The following is a 20,041-nucleotide window of genomic DNA, read 5'->3' on the forward strand; positions in this document are numbered from 1 at the left end:
ATATTACTCCTCCACAATAGAAGTACAATTAGGAGTGACAGTGGTTTTTGTTTTTAAGTACCTGGGAAGTACTCAGATAGCATGGTAATGGGTGTAGTATAGGAGCTGAAGGACAGTAAATGCCCATGAAAATCAGGATTTTTTTTCCTGGCGCTTGGGAACTGTGCCCCTCACTTGGTTCAGTGCTTCACCTGAGATGATCCACTTTCTGTACCTGCCTCCACCTGAGGAGAAGAGTCAAAACAATCAGGGTTTTTTATAGAATCACTGAATTTTTAGGGCTGGAAGGGACCTTGGGAGATCATCCAGTCCAACCCCCTGCCAAGGCAGGTTCACTTAGAGCAGGTGACACAGGGACTTGTCTTGGTACGTCTTGAGTGTCTCCAGAGAGGGAGACTCCCCATCCTCCCTGGGCAGCTGTTCCAGCTGCTCCATACCCCTCATCATCTTTGTGGTCCTCTGCTGGAACCCTGCTTTTACCCCTGATATGTCTTTTCCATCAGAAACAGAATGCTCTAGATTTGGGTCTTGGGTATCTTTGGAAGTGCTTTTTTACAATTTTAGTAATATTGTCAACTCCTGAATAATACTCTCCCTCTCCCTTTCCCTCTCCCTCTCCCTCTCCCTCTCCCTCTCCCTCTCCCTCTCCCTCTCCCTCTCCCTCTCCCCCTCCCTCTCCCCTCCCATTTGATAATTACACAGTTTCCTTTCCCTCATTCCATCTTTCACAGCAAAGCTGCATTATTGCTTTTGCCTCTTACTTAGAATATATGTTGTTGACTCTAAAATTATTATCTCGTAAATTTGCCTTTAGGCTACTCACATAGCCCTACATTGTGATGACAAGATGGACGTAATTACTGGTTTGAGACAGAAAACCTGTTATGGAAGGCCAAACTGGGACAATGAGTTCAAGCAACTAGTTGAAAACCATCCTAGGTAAGGCAGACTGGTTTCTAACCTTGTTAGGTAACTCTTCTCTCAGCATAAACAGTGGGAGGAGGGGAGAGCAAACCTTTCTAAATGACCCTTTTAAAATAATTTCTTCTTTTTTTGCTGCGTGGAAAGAAGATTTATGCTTAATGAAGCTTTTAATGAAGAAATCTCGGAAAGAGAATGCCAATAAAATCTAATTTTTGGACAAGAAAATCTAATATTTAGAAGTATTTCAATATCCTGGCCTTTGTCCAGATATAATTGAAACACACAATCCAATTACTGTTCTGCACAAAGGACAAAGTAGCATTAATTTCCCTTGAAGATGGTTATTAAAGAGATAAACTGTGATTTTTTTCTTATGATGTCAAGGATATGTTTGTTCCCTTAACATATTTGGCTGCTCTTGCAAGACTATGCTGTTCTGTTATTAGTTCATCTCTGCTGGCAAAGACAGTTCATTTGAACTTGGTGGATTTGCTAGTGGTCTGAGAAAAGCTTCTTTGTTCCTGAAAGCCTTTGAAGCAAGAATTTGAAATATTTTGTGTTCAGCAGTAGAAAATTCCAGAATCTTTGTGACTTTGTGATTTCCAAACATTTACCTGCTAATGCAAAATAAAGGCAGGCACTTGGGAGACAGAGATACGAAAAGAAAAAGGAGAAAACTTTTTTTAAAAGATGAAAAAGACCCAAGAAAAAGCTGAAAGGGAAGAGATCAAAGAGAATACAGTAAGCTACAAGAATACCATAAAATTGCAAAAATAACAGTAATAGAGAATTCGCTTGATGGAGGTCAAAATAAATACAATCAGGAAATATGAAAGATTAAAACCATAAAAAGGCCAAGAATAGAAAATATGACTTTTGAAAGACCTTTCGTAAGGATTCTACTACCTAAACAGAGCTTTTAAAGTTATAGTTGAAACATTACTTTTTGTTAGTTACTTTTGTTAAGTACAGGTGAGATAAAAAATGTTTTTCTGTTGCTGAAAGGGGAGATGGGCATTAGCTTTCTATACTGAGTCTTGAGCTAGTTCTGTAGAAAGCCAGTCGTAAACTGACAGAAAAATCTCCATTTTTTCCCTGAACCTAGATGCCCAAGTTTCTGGTCAATATTGAAACTTTGAAAGAAAACCTTGCATGAAATAAGGATTCCTTATGGGAAAAAAAACCCTGTTTTTTCTTGCTCTGAGTTATAAAAGATTTAAGAGTAAAACTAAAGAGTTTCTACTTTGTGATAAAACAATTAGCTTTTAGGAACTGACTAAATTTCAGGGTCCTGAACCTAGATTGACAGAGTTCCCCTTGGCTGCAACTGTCTTTTAGCAGATTAGCAGGAATATAGAATATACCACTCCAGGTTAAACCTGGTGCAATTGACCACCAGAGCAATATGGGCACGACTTATGGGGATTATCTATGGCTTGGGCACCAAAATCATATCCACAGCCCCTTCTTTACATGAGTAAACTTCTTTAAACTCATGCTATCACTTGTCACTTGCACTGCATTTATGCAGATTGAGCTTTCCCCAGCAGCCCAACACGTGTGAATCTGTGCCTGCACATATGTTTTAAAACAGTATGTGTAGTGTACTTGGAGGCAAACCCTTTAGGCAGTTTCCAGCAGGCAACCAGGTTACCAGCTCCCTGTAATTCTTGTGCACATATGAACACAGTTGTTTGTCACATTTGTCATGTTCTTATTTTATAAGAAGTACTTATTTACAAATGTTGTTATTGAATCAGCCATTTAAAAATTGTCTGTAGGCAGAAAAGTGTTAGACATTGGTGAGGGGGGGTGGAGAGGAGAAGGAAACTCAGAAGTAACTGAGCATTTTGTGTATTTTTGTGTATTATTTTTGTGTATTAACTCAGCTGGAGAAAAAGCACTTAAAATTTTCAGCCCAAGAATTGTGTTTGCCTCTGATCGAAAGAGCTATGAAGATCAAAACCAAAGAGCTACCATTTAAAATAATTTGTGACCTCTAATATAGCAATCCTAATAAATAATGTAATAAGACATAATAAACATGAAAGTATTAAAATTATTATATTCTAATATAACAACACAAGTTATACAGTACATAACACAAAATATGCAGTAACACAAGAGTTTTCAGATATATTTCTCAAAAGATCATTTGAAAAGATGCAAAGCTGGAAGCAGCCAAAAGGCACAATGTATCCATTTACGCTGCTACTCTCACATTTCTTGTTGTTATTTTGATTACAGCAACAGTATTGGCGTATTCTTCTGTGGACCTAAGTCTCTCTCTAAAATCCTGCAAAAGACATGCAACTCATATTCGTCAGTTGATCCAAGAGGAGTTCAGTTTCACTATAACAAAGAAAGTTTCTAGGCTGTACTTCTTAACTATATAATAGATATTACCAAATTGTGTGGTTTTTTCTCACCTTCTCCTGTCCTCTACTCATTCTGCAGCATTCAGGCCAGATATTAAGAGTTTCAAATTGAAAGAGGTGTATTTACTTCAGTAGAAAAATGCCATCCTATACCAACTAAAGATTTGGACTCTTCCTTAGCCTTTTCGTTGCTTACTTAATGAAGCTCTGAATCCCTCTACACCTGTGTGAAAATACCCACAAACCATAATTGAAGTGAACCTTTGAAGAAAAGGGCATGAATAAAATGGACATTTAGAGTTGTATTTTGCTGTTGTGTATGATCACTGGCAATATATTCCTGCTGTTTAAATCATGCCCATTGAAAGTATTTTCCTTCCTGGTGTTCTGATTTTACATTCCCACTGCACACATATCCATATCCACATTATCTTTTGTGCCATAGCAATACTATTTCTATACATACTGTAAAATTCCAAAGGAACAAATTCCTTTTGCCCTACAAACTATGCACCATTTAAACCTGCTATTTCTGCGAGAATGGTGGCTGTGTATGCCATCGACTAATATGTACTTAGATTTAATATGCTAAAGAAACTCCAGAAATTTTTGCACTCATTTAATGGATCTCCTGAGACATGTAACTGAAACTATGGAAAAAAGGTTCTTGATGCAGTGATTGAGGTGGGAAGGCACTCCTGGCATCTACTCCAAACCTCTTGCTCAGAGCTGATTCTATGAAGAGTGAATAGACATTTGCATTCTCCCATTACTCAGGAGCTGTCTCCCATTACCATGACTATTCAAAAATACAGAATGGTCAGTTCCCTCAGCACTTGCAGATGCATACCATCAGTTTCCACGGACTTGTTTAAAATATCCCTAACATGATCTTCCTTTACTGAGGTTAAGTATGAATTGTTTCAGTTCCTCTCACTTGCCTCAGAAGCCAGGGATCTCTGAAGGTCAGCCTTACCTGAGGCAAGACAGACATTGGGTACCTCTACCTTTCTCCCTGGCCTTGGGCACCCAGTCAGCAGCAAAGCAATATTTTCCTAGCCTTCTTTTTGCTATTGACAGCATAGCAGCTCCTCCTCTTGCCCTTCACTTCTCTCGACAGATTTAACTCCCAATGGGCTTTGGTTTTCCTGACCCCATCCCCACACAGTCATCGTCTCTACTCTCTGCATCACCTGTCCTTTCTTCCACCTCTTGTATGCCTCCTTTTGTGCTTCAGTTCTGTCAGGAGGGATTTGTTCAACCATACAAGGCTCCTACCATCTTCAATTGACTTAATCCACAGTAAGAGAGATCATTTTTGAACCTGGTGATTCTTGAAAACCTCCCAGTTCCCCTGGATCCCTCTTCTCTCTAGGACCACACTGCAAGGGAAACTTCTAAGCATTGAATTCCTCCTGTGTCCTCTCCATGCCATGTGTGTTAGTGTACATGCACTTCAGAAAGGTATCCAGTCATGTGAGTTTTCCAAAACTGGTGCTTTAATTTCCCCCACTCTGCTTTTCTATAGGCACTTCCTTGTTGGTGTGGATACCCTTGCAGAAGGCCCTCTTCTGCCTTGTTTTGCTAGTTGTGACCCCTCTCCTGTTCACATCATCCTGCACACTTTATTTGTTGCTCCAGTTCATCACTTGTTCATTTGGTTGTTGGTCATCCACTCCCTCCCCATCATGCAACATTCCCAAAAGCCACAAAAGGGAGAAAAAGTATTTCCCTCTATTCTAGCACCAAAAGTTAAAAACAACCTGTATTTGAGTTGGACTGAGGTGTAACAGTTCACTAGGATCACATAATGCACTTATCCAACTTGATAAAAATGGGAGACAGGAAACATCCTGTGTATGTCAGCATTCGAATGACAACAAACATCAACATTATATAAGCATACTTACCCATGGACAAAAAAATGCCCACTGGAGGGGACATAACTGTATAGACAAAAGAAACAGAACAATAAAAATTATGAAAGACTCCAATGTTATTTTATACATTTTCGAGTAGGGAATATGTGTGTGTGAACTGAAACTGTTCCACAATATACAGTTGTGTTATTGTGAAGTTTAGGGCAATGCATCTTTGTTTTAAAATAGTTGAAGTTTTTTTAAATGCCTGCCTATGTGAAATGATTAATGCAGAGCATACTGTGCAGCAGTAGAGTGAGTAGAGAATTAGAGCCTCTGCCAGTTCACCTAGAGGCATTTATCTTTTATTTTTTCCCCTGGTGCCCGTGCTGAGCCTCAGGGTAAGCTGACACATTTTCTAATATAAATTAAGCTTCTTTTTTTTTATGTGTGTTGGAAATCTTGAAGGAAATGAGAAATGTGTGTAGGCACCAATACCAGCTGCCATTGCATGAAAGAAAGAGGTGACAATTTCCTGCAGATTCTGAATGATTGTCTTAATGGGGTTGGATCGGAGGTAACAAGCACAAAGATATTGTGCTGCCAGAGAAACAGGATCTGTTCTCCCCCCAGCCTCATGCAACAAGATGTAACATTTAGCTTCTGGCTCAACATGGCATCTCTTCACTGCTTTGATTTATTCCCACTTTTGCAAATCACTGTGGTATGCTACAGGAGATGCATTTAGAGCCCTTGTTATAGTTCATTGAGTAGCACTGCTGTTATCACCACCAGAGGAGAATTTCACTTGCATCAAGACTGAGTGACCTAGAATAAAGGAAAAATAATAATAATAATAAAAAAAAAGTGGGGAGGTTTGTTGGATGAGGATGAAACTGCATTTAGATTGAATGAAAATCCCTTTATTACAAATACAATTTGAATCAAAATGGGAACTAGGAAAATTTGGCTTCCTGCCTTGTTTTGAATAACACTGAGCACACAGCAGCTATGATAATGTGAGTGCATATGTAACGACTCTATTATTATGTTTATATATGGAAACATCATTCACTGTCAGGAAAAATGAAAGATATCTTCATGGATTTGTCCATTCAGCTGCTTCAGCAGGAAGTGTTCAGCACTGTGTAGGAAAATATTATTAAATAAAATATAGTCATAACAGCACAGATTCACCACATCCTGTGACAGAAAACTAATCATAGACAAGGATCATAAATATACAGATTAATTACTTTGGCTCTTACAATAAAAAGAGTGCTATTATAATGATTGAAGTTCTGTTATGATAATTTAAGTTTATTCACTAGGAATTATAAATTGAAATACATGGGCTTATATGTTCTGGCTTTCCCCCCTCTCCCCCTTCTTCTAAGTTGTATGTAGTAGAAATTATTTTTAGTAAATCTGTTCCTTAGTTTATACTAAAATATTAAAGAGAAACCACCACTCTTAGCAGAAAATCCATCATAGGATCTCTGTGCCATATCAACACCATTACAAGGACTCTCAGCTTCTTTCCTGCTTTTAGGTATAATCAAATGATTTAGTGCAAATACTGTTAACTGCAAAAAAGTGACAAACTTTTCAAAGGTTGGAGTATTCCTGATTAGCAGGAGATTTTATAAGAACTGCCTTAAAGGCAGCTTAGTTGCCTTCAGAAAAGTAATAAACTAAATGACACGGTAGATTTATAATCTCAACTGGTCAACAATTTCAGTGCTGTCTTTTTTTCTTGATGGAAAGTTACCTGAATTTCTTCAGGAACAGAGAAAAGAAAACGAAAAATGTGGCAGTGCTTCCACCCAGCTTGCTCTATAAATACAAAAAGCTTAAATGAAACATGCATAGTCAGCGAAGTAATGAGGGATGCAAACCTGTGAGGGTCAAAGCAGCATAGCAGGTGATGGGCTGGAAGGTGCAATATTTCACTACATCTCCTGACACTTCTCAGGCAATCAAGTACCAGGCGTGAAGTCACCTTGGTGACCACTTACAAGGTGGAGGACACCCTATTAAGGACTGGCTGGCCTAAACCTTCCTTGTGCTGGAACCTGGCTGAGCTGAGGCTTTCTCACCTCAGTCAGGTTCTCTATTCTGCAGCAGCAACTCTGACTCCTTAAAGTGTGATCACTTCATTGTCTGAGAAATTCTGCATTTCTGCAGAATAAAATTGAGTGTCCATTTCATTAAAGCTGCAGTCACATTTTCCAGGAATGTCTACTTACATGTTACTGAATACGTTCAAATGAGAGTGGGCTGGTGATTTGCATTTTAAAACTCTAACCAGTATAGTCTATTTAACAAGAGTCTACTTGTCCTTCAACAAGTTATATCTTGCAGTGAAAAAAATCTCAATTACACAATGGTCTTAATATATGGGAACAAATGTGTTAGTTGACATGGAAACACACTTTTTCTCCTTTCAAAAGCAAGAAAGGACAAAAAAAGCTTAAACTCTTTAAAAGATATATTAGTATCCTTTCAGAATACACAGAAGGAAACAAAAGTTGTATAGTATAATGAACCACTCAAACAGGCATATTTCAAAGGCTATCTGCTTCAAATATTTGCATCTATTATTTCTAAACAATAATGACTTCTAACATGGTAAGACATTTGTATTCATTGAGGATAAAAGCCCTGAGCCTGCCAATACTTACACATGTGCTTTACTAACTTCAAACAATCTTTTTACTGTCCTAGAGGACTAAATATGGTTTCCTTTGAAGCTCATGCGCAGAGGACTGATGTCAGGCTCAAGGCTGGGTCCTGAAGGCTGATCTCTATTATTCAGCTATTAAACTACCAGACTGTCTTGATTCTTGTCTAGAGACCATTTCTCTGGTACAGTAATTCTGAATATGAAAGATAACTTAAAATCACGCTTGCCTTAAGGTACACAGATAAATCTGATTGCACTTATACACTCTAATAAAAGTCCTAGTTTTTAGTGGTCTTACAGCTTTTATTAAGAAAAAAAAAAGTGGGCTTGGGGGGAGCTTTTATCTTCTTTTATTTTGGCCAAACGATGAATATGCAGATCTGAACATTTTATTCTGTGGATATATGCAAATAAGGAGGAGAGAGGGCAGATAAGAGCCTGTCCTCTGAGAGAGAATCCCTGGTCTCCAACCTACTGCTGACCATTCCCCAGTATCACTGCCTTAAACACTGAATCTCCTGTGCCCTTGCTTCAGACTGGTTCTTTGTACAAAAGCAACATTTTTCCTCCTGCCTCTGTCTAAGGCTGCAAAAACCTTCACAGAAATCATTACTGTCAAAAAACTGAACTAAATGGGACTTTGTGAGCAAAGATAAGGGTGTGTGCACAAGCCCAAGTTAACACACAGCAGTTGCAGTGTCGACGCACACAGGAAATTTGCAGATAGCTATCTGCTTTGGATATCACACACACGATTCCCTCTTACTGTAACAAGCACAATGTATTTGTTCTCATGTTTCTAGGAATTCATCAAGGTTAAAAAAATGAAAGACAAACTTCAAATTCAAAAAGGTCGCAGGCACATAATCAACCTGCAACATATCACATCCATTAATTATACATTACTGTACAATTACATTACATTTAGATAAAAATGTTTAGATTGAAGAATGCCTACCATTTGCTCATTGATATTAGTAAAATATCCATGTAATTTTCTGAGTTTGCATGCTGCAAAGAAAATTCAGAGGGCTATGCAGAATGCATACCAATGCAGAGTTAGCCATTTAAGATCACCCTTTTTTAGATTCCTTACCATGCTGGCAAGAGGAATATAGTTAAGAGGCGCAGTTGGACAACTTTGAATTTAATATCAAAGGTTTGAGGATGAAACAAACAAATGTATGCTGTGATACTGGTCAACACTGAAGTTACTTGAAATACAAATCATGGGGAGAACAGATAGATTTGACTGAACTGGACTTTGTGTAATACAAACACTCCCAAGTACAATTTCTCTGACTGGAATGTACATCAACTATATATTATCATGTGGTTGGCATTACAAAGATGTATCTATAGTAAGAAACATCAAGTACAACAACAAACGCTTGCCGCCCCACATCTATCTGAGCAAGTCGATCATCCTTCTATAACTGTGCCTTCTCAAAGGAGCCTGAAAATGTCTTCAAAATGGTCTGCCGCTGGGAGGTGCTGAACTGCAAGAGCTTTTAGCAAAACCAAAAGAAACAGTATCTGCTCAGCTGAAACTTTGGAATCAAAACAAAAAAGTTAAACAGAGATTTGCCAAAATGAGGACAGCAGAATTCAGCTGTTAGTCAACATCAGTGCAAAATGATATATTGCAAATATTGAACACTGAACTTCAAAGCAAAAAAAAAAAAAAAAGAATCTCTAAACTGTCTGGTTTGTTTATAATTAAATAGCCAGTGCTTTGCTACATGCTGATTGTCTTATTCCTATACATGTAGATAGCCATGAATAAAGTTCCAAGTGGAACTCAAAATGCTTTGAATGTATGTTTTCTCACAATGTCATTGTCAGAGAGAAAATTTATTACTTCCAGTTATAGATGAGGAACTGAGACACAGAAATGCTAAGTGGTTTGCCTCAAACTCTCAAAGAAAAGTCAGGACAAGGATTAAACAGGCTTTCAGGACAAAGACTATAGCTTGAACTGTTACAGCAATCTCCTTCTTCTGTAAACTGTATTACATATATTTGACATGACCCTTAAAAGTATCTGTGAGCTTTCTGACTGAACATAAAACTGATTTGAATTATTTTCTGTTCTACTGGCAATGGTTAATATTGTTATTGGGCAGCATGGTTTGAAAGCAAGTGTTTTGATTCTCAGGACCAGTATGATTCATACTCACTTACTCCTAGAATTCTATCTATGATATAAAGCATGCACATGAAAAGTAGATCCTCTGGCAGACATGAATGATTTCTGAGATAAAATAGGACATTTAAAACAAACAAAAAAAAATTATCAGAAAAGAAACAAGATTTGGAGTTTTTACTAAGAAATATTATTAAATATCTGAACATAGATTTTGATGCTGGACTCAAGCCTGATTCTACTCTGAGAAAAGAACACAGGAAAATGCTTGTTACCTCCCATTACAGGATTCAGCTAAATACCAGACAGCACAGCATTACACTGTCAGGAAAGCCAAGATTTCATTTTTATGTAGGGCAGATCCGAAAATGTTCAAGTGCATTAAAGCTCCTCTTTAAACAATTCTTGTCAAGAATATACAATAAAAATAATAAAGCCAGGTAAATAAGCAACATTCTGCTCCAGTTTCCTGGGATGCACTCATCCCCTTTATGACCATTTGAGGCAACACCACGTTTGTTTGCTTTCTGATTTCTGTCACCTTGCCTGTACTAAGAGAATTTTCTAAGATTGCAATGGGGGAGCTGGTTATTTCTTATGTCTATCCTCCATTAACAGCTTAAAACAAATTCTAACATAACCAGATATGAAGTCTTCATTGTGACTCTTTATCATCTCACTTACTGGCTCCGTAGTCACCCAGACTAATGTATTTGGTTATTGCCCAGCTTATGTTAAAGCTGTGCTGCAATAATACTATTTACAAGAGTAAATTCATTCCTTCTCATTCTATTCACTAGTATTTCCTATTATAATAGTGCTAGGGAAGGAAGGCTTTAGAACACTTCACTTTCTGTAGAAGTAATCAGAAAACATTTACGAACATTTGCAGTTGGGAAGAATAGAACAGAAGGTATTTTATTATGCTGATTTTATCCCATTTCTTTTGATTGGTGTTAACTAGTGTACAAAGATCCAAGGCTCATCAGAGGAAAGGGATCTATGCATTTTCAAAATTCCCTGCTAAGAAAATAAATTTGAGGGGGGAAAATATAATTCATACCTAACTGTGCAAGTTCAACTCCGCTAGTTGCCAACACCACAAAGCACTGGAGCATACTGTTAGGATGAGGAGTGAAAACTACTCTAAAAGACAGTATCAATCCAGAAATTCAGTCATTGAAAGCCTGCTTCATGAACTGAAGCTAATTAATGCTCGCATGTAGGGCTGAACCCAAACCATCAGAATTATAGCGGCTCCACAGCTGAATTACTTTTTTAGTATGCTGTCACTTAAAATTCCACCCAGTCACTTTAAAAGGAGGGAGCACATGATTAAACTGTGCTATGGGAAGGGAAAAGATGAACAATTAAAGTAAAAATCTCCCTAAACCCAGATTACCTAAGATATTTAAATACAGAATGACTTTATATTGCAAAAGCACTTTCTGCAAAAAAACATCCTTTAATTATCTGCACAGAGTTACTCCTTGTACATCTCTGTTTGGAAGCTCTAGAAAAGGTACTTTTGTCAGCTCAGTCTTACACAGCTGCTTCAGTAAAGGACTTGAATATCCAAGTATCAAAGCCCAATGACAGCGCTGACAGCATGAACTATGCAATTTTTTAAAGCAGAATAATTTTTGCGTGAAGATGTCTGGAAGACTATAAATATGAAAATATTAAAATAAAAACCAAAGCTAGACTGAGCAGATCCCTTTACCTTAGGAGCAGAAAAAAGCACAGACCATTCTTAAGATGAGTATGAATCTATAGTATTTGCAAGTTATTTTCACATTTAGCAAAATGACTTTGAGACGCTGTCCGTGACAGTGCTTTCAAGCCTTTCTCTTTCATTTGCAAACCTTGATGCTCTTGTTTGGATACTTTTCTTTCTGAAACAGGCAAGAGTAAGATTTCAATGTGTGTTTAGGCTGGGAGAGGATGATCAGAAGAATATGGCTATAAAACCCACATCTGCTAATGTCTCTAAATGATGCTACAGCTGCTGAATATCATACCATTTAGTTGTCTAGGTTATCAACTACATCAAAATTATATTTGCAACTGGATTTTTCATCAAATACAAGAGATTATCAAAGGTAACATTTCAAAAAGAATTGAGTTAGGAGACTAAATCGCATTGACTTTCAATACAATGCAGGCATCCATGTGACATAAATATGTGACATATATAGATTAGTATTTTCAATACTAAGCCACGTCAAAGGCAAGAGGGCTTTCTCTTTGTGGAGAACCAGCACACTGTAATTGGGAAGAAGTGAAGGGAAAGGGAGTGGCAGAGGAAGTGCAAGAGGGGGCACAGCATTTCTAGAGACCATTGTTCATTGAAGCATAGTTCTTCCTTCTATCAGGAGTATCTGGAAGGCTTTCCCAGGCTATCTTGAAGTGGGATTATTGTCTTCTTCTGCCTGGTGTTTGCCTTGGTTGTGACATGCAAACTGAGCCACCTTAAGAGACTCAAACCAGCAGGCTTTGGCAATCCTCTATCATTGTCTGAAGATATGAAGATCAGTCCCACAGTGGAGCAAATATGGACAACAAGGACTTGCTCAGTGGCAGAATGGGTGGTAGGGCAACATGAGCCGCAGGAAGCTGTAAAGTAGGTGGAAGTCCTAGCAATAATATTTTTTCAGATATGTCACACAGAGAGAGGGAATATTAACATGGCAGAAGCTCCTTTAGAAATGTTTCAGCGTGATCTCCGAGGTCCATATATGTCCCAGAAGTGAATGGGATGTCTTTGTGTGACATGGCATGCTGCATGGCACAAGGCATAGAGGTGCCATCTCTGACTGCAGAAAAGTGATACTGATAATTTAGGCAGGGAATGTTCTTTTCAGACTCATATTCAGGACAACACCAGCACTGCAGCTCAGGAGTTTGTACAGCTCACTCAGAAACATGTTCCCTTGATGAATCATTGATTTTGAAATAGCTTTCTATCTGGTGTCACACAAAGAAAAGTTTTGCTTCTGGCAATGTCCTTAGTTCTGGAAAAATTATATAACGTAAAAAATTGATAGGATTTTTGATTTGGGCTTTAAGACGACCAAAGGAGTCAAAACCCTAAGGTCTTGAGCTCTTAAGTTTGTCAACTCCTCCTGAACTTCTAGGCTGCCCCTCCTTCTGCGCTGGATGTAGTTTTCTCTGCCCATACACACAGGGAATCACGGTGGATAACAGAATTGATTCAGGAGAGGTGACCACCTTAGCAGAAGGGAGAGGTCCTTTGATTTCACTGTGAGCAGTCAAAAACTGATGTCTATGGATCCCTCATGTTGACTACCAGTAGCTGCATCTCAAAGTTTGCTGGAGAGTTTCTAGAACTACAGTGGAAGCATACAGGTAGCAGACAAGTCAGAATTCCCAAAGCTGAGTAACAGACCCAAGGCAGATTTATTGGATGCAGCTTTCTACCATGTGGCTGAAGAGACACTGATAACTGAAGTCATATAAAGTGATGGCGACAAACAGCTGTGACCCTGCTGCGTATAGGTTTAGACTTGAAACTGGGACTGTGAAACTATCTGTTATGGATCATTAATCAAATTATGTGCACTTGTGTAGCTGCCTAGAAGAAAATGTACTTTCCTCCTACCAGTTCGAAACAATGAAAATCATGTCCAGAATGGAGGATAGTGATGTATGCCAGAAAAAGTCTCTTCAGGTTGGCTTGGAAACCACCTGTGTTTCTGGGGCAGGCAAAAGTCCAAGACAGGTAACCACACTGCTTAGTTCACTCTACAGATGAACAGCAAATGAGATGCAGTTTATCCCCTATAGGATCCTCAGTGAAAGGCAGATGTCCTGAGGATAGAACAGAATGAAGGATCAGAACTTCGAAACACCAGATCTTGATTCAAATAAAAAAAAATCAAATATAATAGCATCTGGGGGAGCATTAGGAAGAGCAGGATGAGGGAGGCAATCCTTATCGGTGAGACACGTCTGGAGTGGTGGGTCCAGGGCTGTGCTACCCAGAATAAGATACGGATTTACCAGACTGAATCCATCAAAGGACCACTAAAATAATTATGGATCTGGAGCATGAGAGAACAGGCCAAAAGAGTTTGGAGAAGAGAAGGCTCAGAGGGATCTTATCAGTGTCTTTAGTACCTGATGAGAGAAAATGAAGAAAAAGAGATCCAGACTCTTCTCAGTGGTTCCTAGTGACAGGACAAGAGGAAATGGGCACAAGCTGAAACACACGTCTAGATTATCTCAAGAGCTTCCTTCCAACCTTAACAATTCTGTGACACTGTAAAGACATTGCTGTATTTCCTGCTTGCAATTTTACAAGTCTCAGGGCCATTTATGTAAGTTTCTGCCTTTTCATTTTTATACATAAGGTAGCACCAAGGAATATTGTACCTGCAGAGAAAAAAACAAGGACCAAAAGTAAAAATGTGATCTGATTTATACTCAGTCTGATGGAGAAATTGCACAGAGTTGGAGCCTTTGCCAGTAACCTACATCTCATAGAGTATTCTCAATGCTGATGTAATTCAGTGTTGAGCTATTTACCAAAAATAAGATTTTTGCTTTCTGATGAAAAACAACACCCAAGTGTCAGTAATTGTCATGTCTCATTTGAGATACCAAGGTCACTGTAGAAGCTGTGATGTCATTTATTTAGTGGGGAAATGGAGACATGATAATCTACTGTAATTTTGGAAAACAAGGAGGACGTGTTAAATTCAACGTTGTGCTGTCCAAACTAACCTTAGCAATTCAAATATGGGTCTTGGCAGAGGATCTACATGATTCCTCAGAGAAAACCTATCACAGATCTCAAAGAGGAAGCTACATGACTGGTTAAGAATAAGACATTGTCAGATGTGTTTATAAGCAGGTCAGCTGAGTGCCTTTCTAACTATACAAAATCACTGCCTAAGTGTAAGAAAACACTTTGTGAGGCAATTATCCAAGGCAACCAAGAAATGGTTGGAGAATATAGTTCATTTAAGATCTCTGAAAAGTACCAATTGTTTTAGCTTGTAGTATCTGCATTTTGTATTGGTTACTAGAATAGTACTAAAAAATTAAGCACCTGAATTTGACCCACTCTGATGCTTGGAACTGATACAATGCAAGATACATGGTGAATAGCCATTGAAAAAACCAGCCTGGAGTTAATGAATGGATATTGGTAAGCTCTGTTATTGCTGAAAACTGAAAGTTATATTAAATGCCTTTCTAGTCCCTGTATCAGCTGTACTTGTTCCATATCCAGCTGCTATGATTACATGGAATGTGCAGATGAGGTACTTTGATACTATGGATATTCAGACATACATCTTGATACACCACCTAGCAAACTAAGTCCTTGCACAGAGATCTCAAGTCTCTAAGGACTTCTTTTCCAGCAGTGTCACATAATTGACTGCAGGCTCTAGTAATATCTAAAAAGGTATTTAGACCCTGTGCAGCCTAGTTACTGCGGGTTTAATCAAAAGAAGTCTCTATTTCTCTCATATCAAACATAAGCCACTTATCTTCACCCAAAAGTCTCTCAATGTCCTATTACCACTCTTCTTCACTACTGTGACACTACAAGTCAGTGAGCTGCTTTCCCAGGTGAAGCCATGCCTTAGACTCCTGCTGATTTAAATTCCTGTTTAACGCCTTTTATTTGACACAGAACCAAAGTTTCCAAGGTACTTAGAGCAATAAAGCTTCTGAGTCTTGGCTGAATCTTCTCTAATACTCAGCTGTCCTTCTAAATCATAGCCAGATCCAAGCTTTCATATCCTCCTCAATGTACAGCTTCAGTCCTGGCAGACTCCTCCTTTCCTTCAAATACTTTCCAAATTCTTTCTGCTATCAAGTATATGGAGTATTTTGCAACTGCTTTTTACTCTTGATCTCGCTTTACTCTTAGCGTAGTGGGGAACAAGAGCTAACATATCCAATGTGTACCTCTACACCCAGAATGAGGCCTGGGGTGGGATGGCCTGGACAAAAACCTCCTTAGAATGTTCTTTCCTAGCCATGCTTTTTCTGATCACTGTGCTCCCATCTACTCATATAATCAGATTATCGTTATCACCTTGGATGTCTAATTTGGCCTCATCCCCAAACTTTGCTTTGCAGATCTTTCTACACATCTGTAAGCTACAGTTTTCATAAATAGAGTTAAAGTTCTCATCCAATTCTCAACTCTTCATATCTTGCAAAATGAAATAACCTTCTCTCTGGCTTTTATAAATGCTTCCTTGCACCACTTGTCATCCATCCTTCATCACATTTCTCCCTACCTCTTGCTTTGGTCTGATCCCTCCTCTCTTTATATCTTCCACAGCTTCACCTTTTATATTGCAACATATGCCACAAACTCTCACGTTCACTAGCTTCTGTACAAATATTTCTGAGGCTGCTTCCTTGAAACTTACTTATTGTTGAGAGGCCATGGGTCATGAGAGTAGCCCGTGTTTCAAAGAAGCACCTTGATGTTTCTTCCCCTCTGCCCTCCCTGTAAACATCAGCAGAGTTCCATCACTGTACCCTTCAGATCCTTCTTTTGTGATTCTATAGGAAAAATGCTGCCTTGCTGAGACCATAGCTTGTCATGCAGACCACTACTAACTCAGTGCCTCCTTCTTCTCTTAAACTGCCAGCATCCACTTTCACCTATTCTTTGGATTCACATGGCAAGGTTTCCCTGACAGAAGTCACATCTTCTGCAGTGCTAGTAAAATTTCTGACATGCTAGACTTCTGCTGGGGGCCTCTGGGTATAACTACAATTAAAAAAATATCCATTCTAAGCTTTGAATACAACATTGAATAGATACTATTTAATACATAGGGCTAAGAAGATACATTCATTAGCAGTCCAAGAGAAGCAGTGGCTCCAAATTAACTTCAAACAAGAATTCCACAAGTGAAAAGCCAGAAGGAAATCTCTCCATCCACCTCCATTTTCAGATCACAGAATGACAGAATATATCCAGAAGTGCACAGGTCACTGTTGCATTTTCTAAGATGTTTGAATATTTTTTGTTTAAAATCAAATCAAACCAACAAGACATAGAAGAATTAAAAAGCATTCCCCACCTATTAGAAATCAGTGCTGTCACCACAGCTTTTAACAGAACTGTAGCAATTTATGCCAGGTAAAGCCTCAGAATAATATATTTAGAAAAAGAAACTAAAACAGTTGATGAGGGGAGCAATGTCTTGCTAAAGATTTTTTATTTCTATTTAGCACTTCTCTTAGTCTGGACAGAGAAATCATTGCACTTAGCTTTACTCTCCCATACTCAGTACTACAGCAGTGGTGGTTGTTTGCCCCCTTAGAAATGCATGGTCAAAATGCTGTGGTTGTTACAGCTCTCTAATGATAGAAATAGGTAATGGTTCAAACAGAGGTTTTATTTTACCAGCTGCATTACATGCAAAAAAATTATTTAAAATCTGTTGATTAAATGCTTTATTTTAAAAATAGATTTTAAAATCAGCTTCTTCATACTTTCCTTAGGAAAATACAAATTCTGACATTGCCTTCTTAGGAGCTCCCAACTATGATTAACAACCTACCCTTACATGCGGTATATTCAGCAGACTTGAACTTCCAGGTTTTACTGCTTGGATTTTGCTTGCTGAATCTTCCTTTCTTGCTTACTGTAAGAGTCTATCATTGACCTTCTGCTTTTTATTTCTGCTAGGCAGAATATATGGCATTCGTATTCTGGCAGCCTGAATCAACATAAGGACGTTCAGTGGAGTCAGTAAACTTTCTGGTCCTTGCTAAAGACACAGCAGCTCACTCGTCGTGGAACGAGAGTGGCACCCAGTGGCCACACAGCTTAGCCCAACATTCATGCCCCGAAGTTTCTGCCTTCCGCATTTTATAAATCCCCTTCCCCACACACTGAAGACATAAATTTTTTCATGCTCAAGCTCCCAGACCCAAATGCCACCTCTGGACTTGAAAGACAGAGGCTAGAGAACTGAAGCTAAAAGGTTTCTTCTCTGTCCTCTTTTTTCATGTCACATTTTCTAGGAGCATAAACAACCCACCACAGCTATGAGGCACTTAAAAAGGGTATTGCTTATTTCTGAGGGATCAGACAGCAGCTATCTTGCCTGACACAAGCAAGGAAGAAGAGGAGTTCAAGGACCTCATCTAACTCTAATACATTGTTCAGAGGTCCACATGAGGCAAAGATATGTTTTTAAACTATCCTGCAAAACACACGTGGCAGCAGGGAAGGAAAATCCAGGGACATAATCTGGTTTGTGATTTCCCTCCGTGGGGGACATACAAGGCTTTGTACCACTCCTAGTCCATAGGTGGGTTTTACAAGACCATAAATTAACTATTGCAAAGGAGGCACAGATGGCAACACTGTGTGACAATGAACAGCTACCTGTGTGCTTCTCAAAGGTTTAGGTAATTTTATATTTATTTCCCGTGATACACAATCAGAGTACAAAAGTCTGAGTTCCAGTAATGTGGTATGTTGTATTTTTAATGAATATCTTTGTGGGAGCTGTTGCAAGTGAGAAAGCTTTTACTCTCCATATTTTTTACTTGGGGATACTTAATGCTTAAAACTGGAACATTAATTTTGAAAAAAACCTCCATCAAGAGCCTAATTAAAATGCAAACTATTACCCTCAAGGGAACATTCTCCAACACAGACACTTGGGTGTTGGGTGAACAAGACCAAGCTCACTAAAACACCAATGTTTCACAATGCTTTAAAATTCCCAATGACAAATAGATGATGATGCTATAGCTGCTGGCAGTACTGAGTCTGAGCTTTTGGTTTTAGGTCCTACTTGCAATGTGAAAATCCCCATTTCTACAGAAGCCAGGAGATAATGTAAATGAGAGTAATCTTGATTCTCATCATTCCTGGTATTCCTCAAATTTGAACCCAAAATTTACATTAATTGGTATTTTTTATAAATGCCCTAACACATAAAATGGCATTATCAAGTGAAAGTCAAAATTGTCAACTAAAAATAAACTTTCTAGTGTGGATGGCTACAGCTAGAGCTTTACAATGTGACCTGAGCTGATTAAGTGTCTCACAAATAAAAAGGCACATCAGAAGAATCAAGCATTAAAAGAAATTCTAATGCTTTAAAATAAATATAATGATTTTTAGCCATCCGCTGTGACAATACTGAAAGCCATGGATCTTTGTACTTCCTGAGTTATGTTAAGAAAGAACTCAGCAGTCTGGACAGAATTTCTGCCAGATTTTTTGTTAACATGAAGTCTTTATTCTTTGAGTGTTTAGTTTTCGCTACACAACATTATTGAAATGGTAACAAGAAAAACAGTGTTCCTGATCAAAATGTGGCCTGACAAATCCACAGTAGTAGACTGACATAAGCAGGAAGATCTCCTCCACCAAATTATTTGGTTCTACCAGAAGAAATAGCCAAAGTACTGTTCAAGTTTATTTCACATTGAGTGTAAACACTGAAGAGAGCAGAACATTTAGCTCAAAACAGGGACTTTAAAATGTATCGCCTTCACTGTCAAAGAGCAAGAAACCATCTTACAAAGCCTCTGCAGAGTTAAAACTGAAGAGGTTTCATAACAGTTTTGTACTTTTTTGCAGCTCATGGCTTCTAAAATTACTGTGACTACACAAATGCACATTTCTCTGCTGCTGTATTCCCTAAACTTCTTCCCATTTGCTAATTTATTTTCTTCATTATTTTATTTGGTCACAAAAGTCTTCCTGAGGGAGGGCAGTCACTGTGTTTGTTTGTACAGTGCCTGGTGCAATGGGCTCCTAACATCTAGTTAGGATCCTTATGAGGTAGTGTAAGAGAAATAATAAGCATTTTATTTTTACAAACAATAGAAAACAGTGTCTCTGAGAGCAAGCTGAAGAATAGAGGCCTTGTGATATGAAAATACTTCCAGCAGAGTGGAAAATACAAGATTTTCTGTCTCTATCTTCTTTTGGGTGTTACATTTCCTTATCATTTTACAATGTAATTTGGACACTTACAACTTGTCATCTTACTTACCCTAATTTGATGTAAAATAATTGTCA

The 20,041-nt window shown here is 38.4% G+C and overlaps 1 protein-coding gene across 1 annotated transcript in view; it reads left to right on the top strand.

The window, feature by feature from the left end:
- Positions 1-3,657, top strand: part of NOX3 (NADPH oxidase 3) — a 38,816-nt gene extending 35,159 nt beyond the window's left edge. The window contains exons 12-13 of the mRNA XM_085057398.1: positions 815-939; positions 3,172-3,657. Of these exons, the coding sequence (XP_084913524.1) occupies positions 815-939; positions 3,172-3,298 (252 nt within the window). The 3' untranslated portion in view covers positions 3,299-3,657. The remainder of the gene's footprint in view (positions 1-814; positions 940-3,171) is intronic.
- The last annotated feature ends 16,384 nt before the right edge of the window (positions 3,658-20,041 follow it).

This window comes from Lichenostomus cassidix, chromosome 3 (assembly GCF_008360975.1).
Source record: "Lichenostomus cassidix isolate B80296 chromosome 3, HeHo_3.0, whole genome shotgun sequence".
NCBI classification, from domain to species: Eukaryota; Metazoa; Chordata; class Aves; order Passeriformes; family Meliphagidae; genus Lichenostomus; species Lichenostomus cassidix.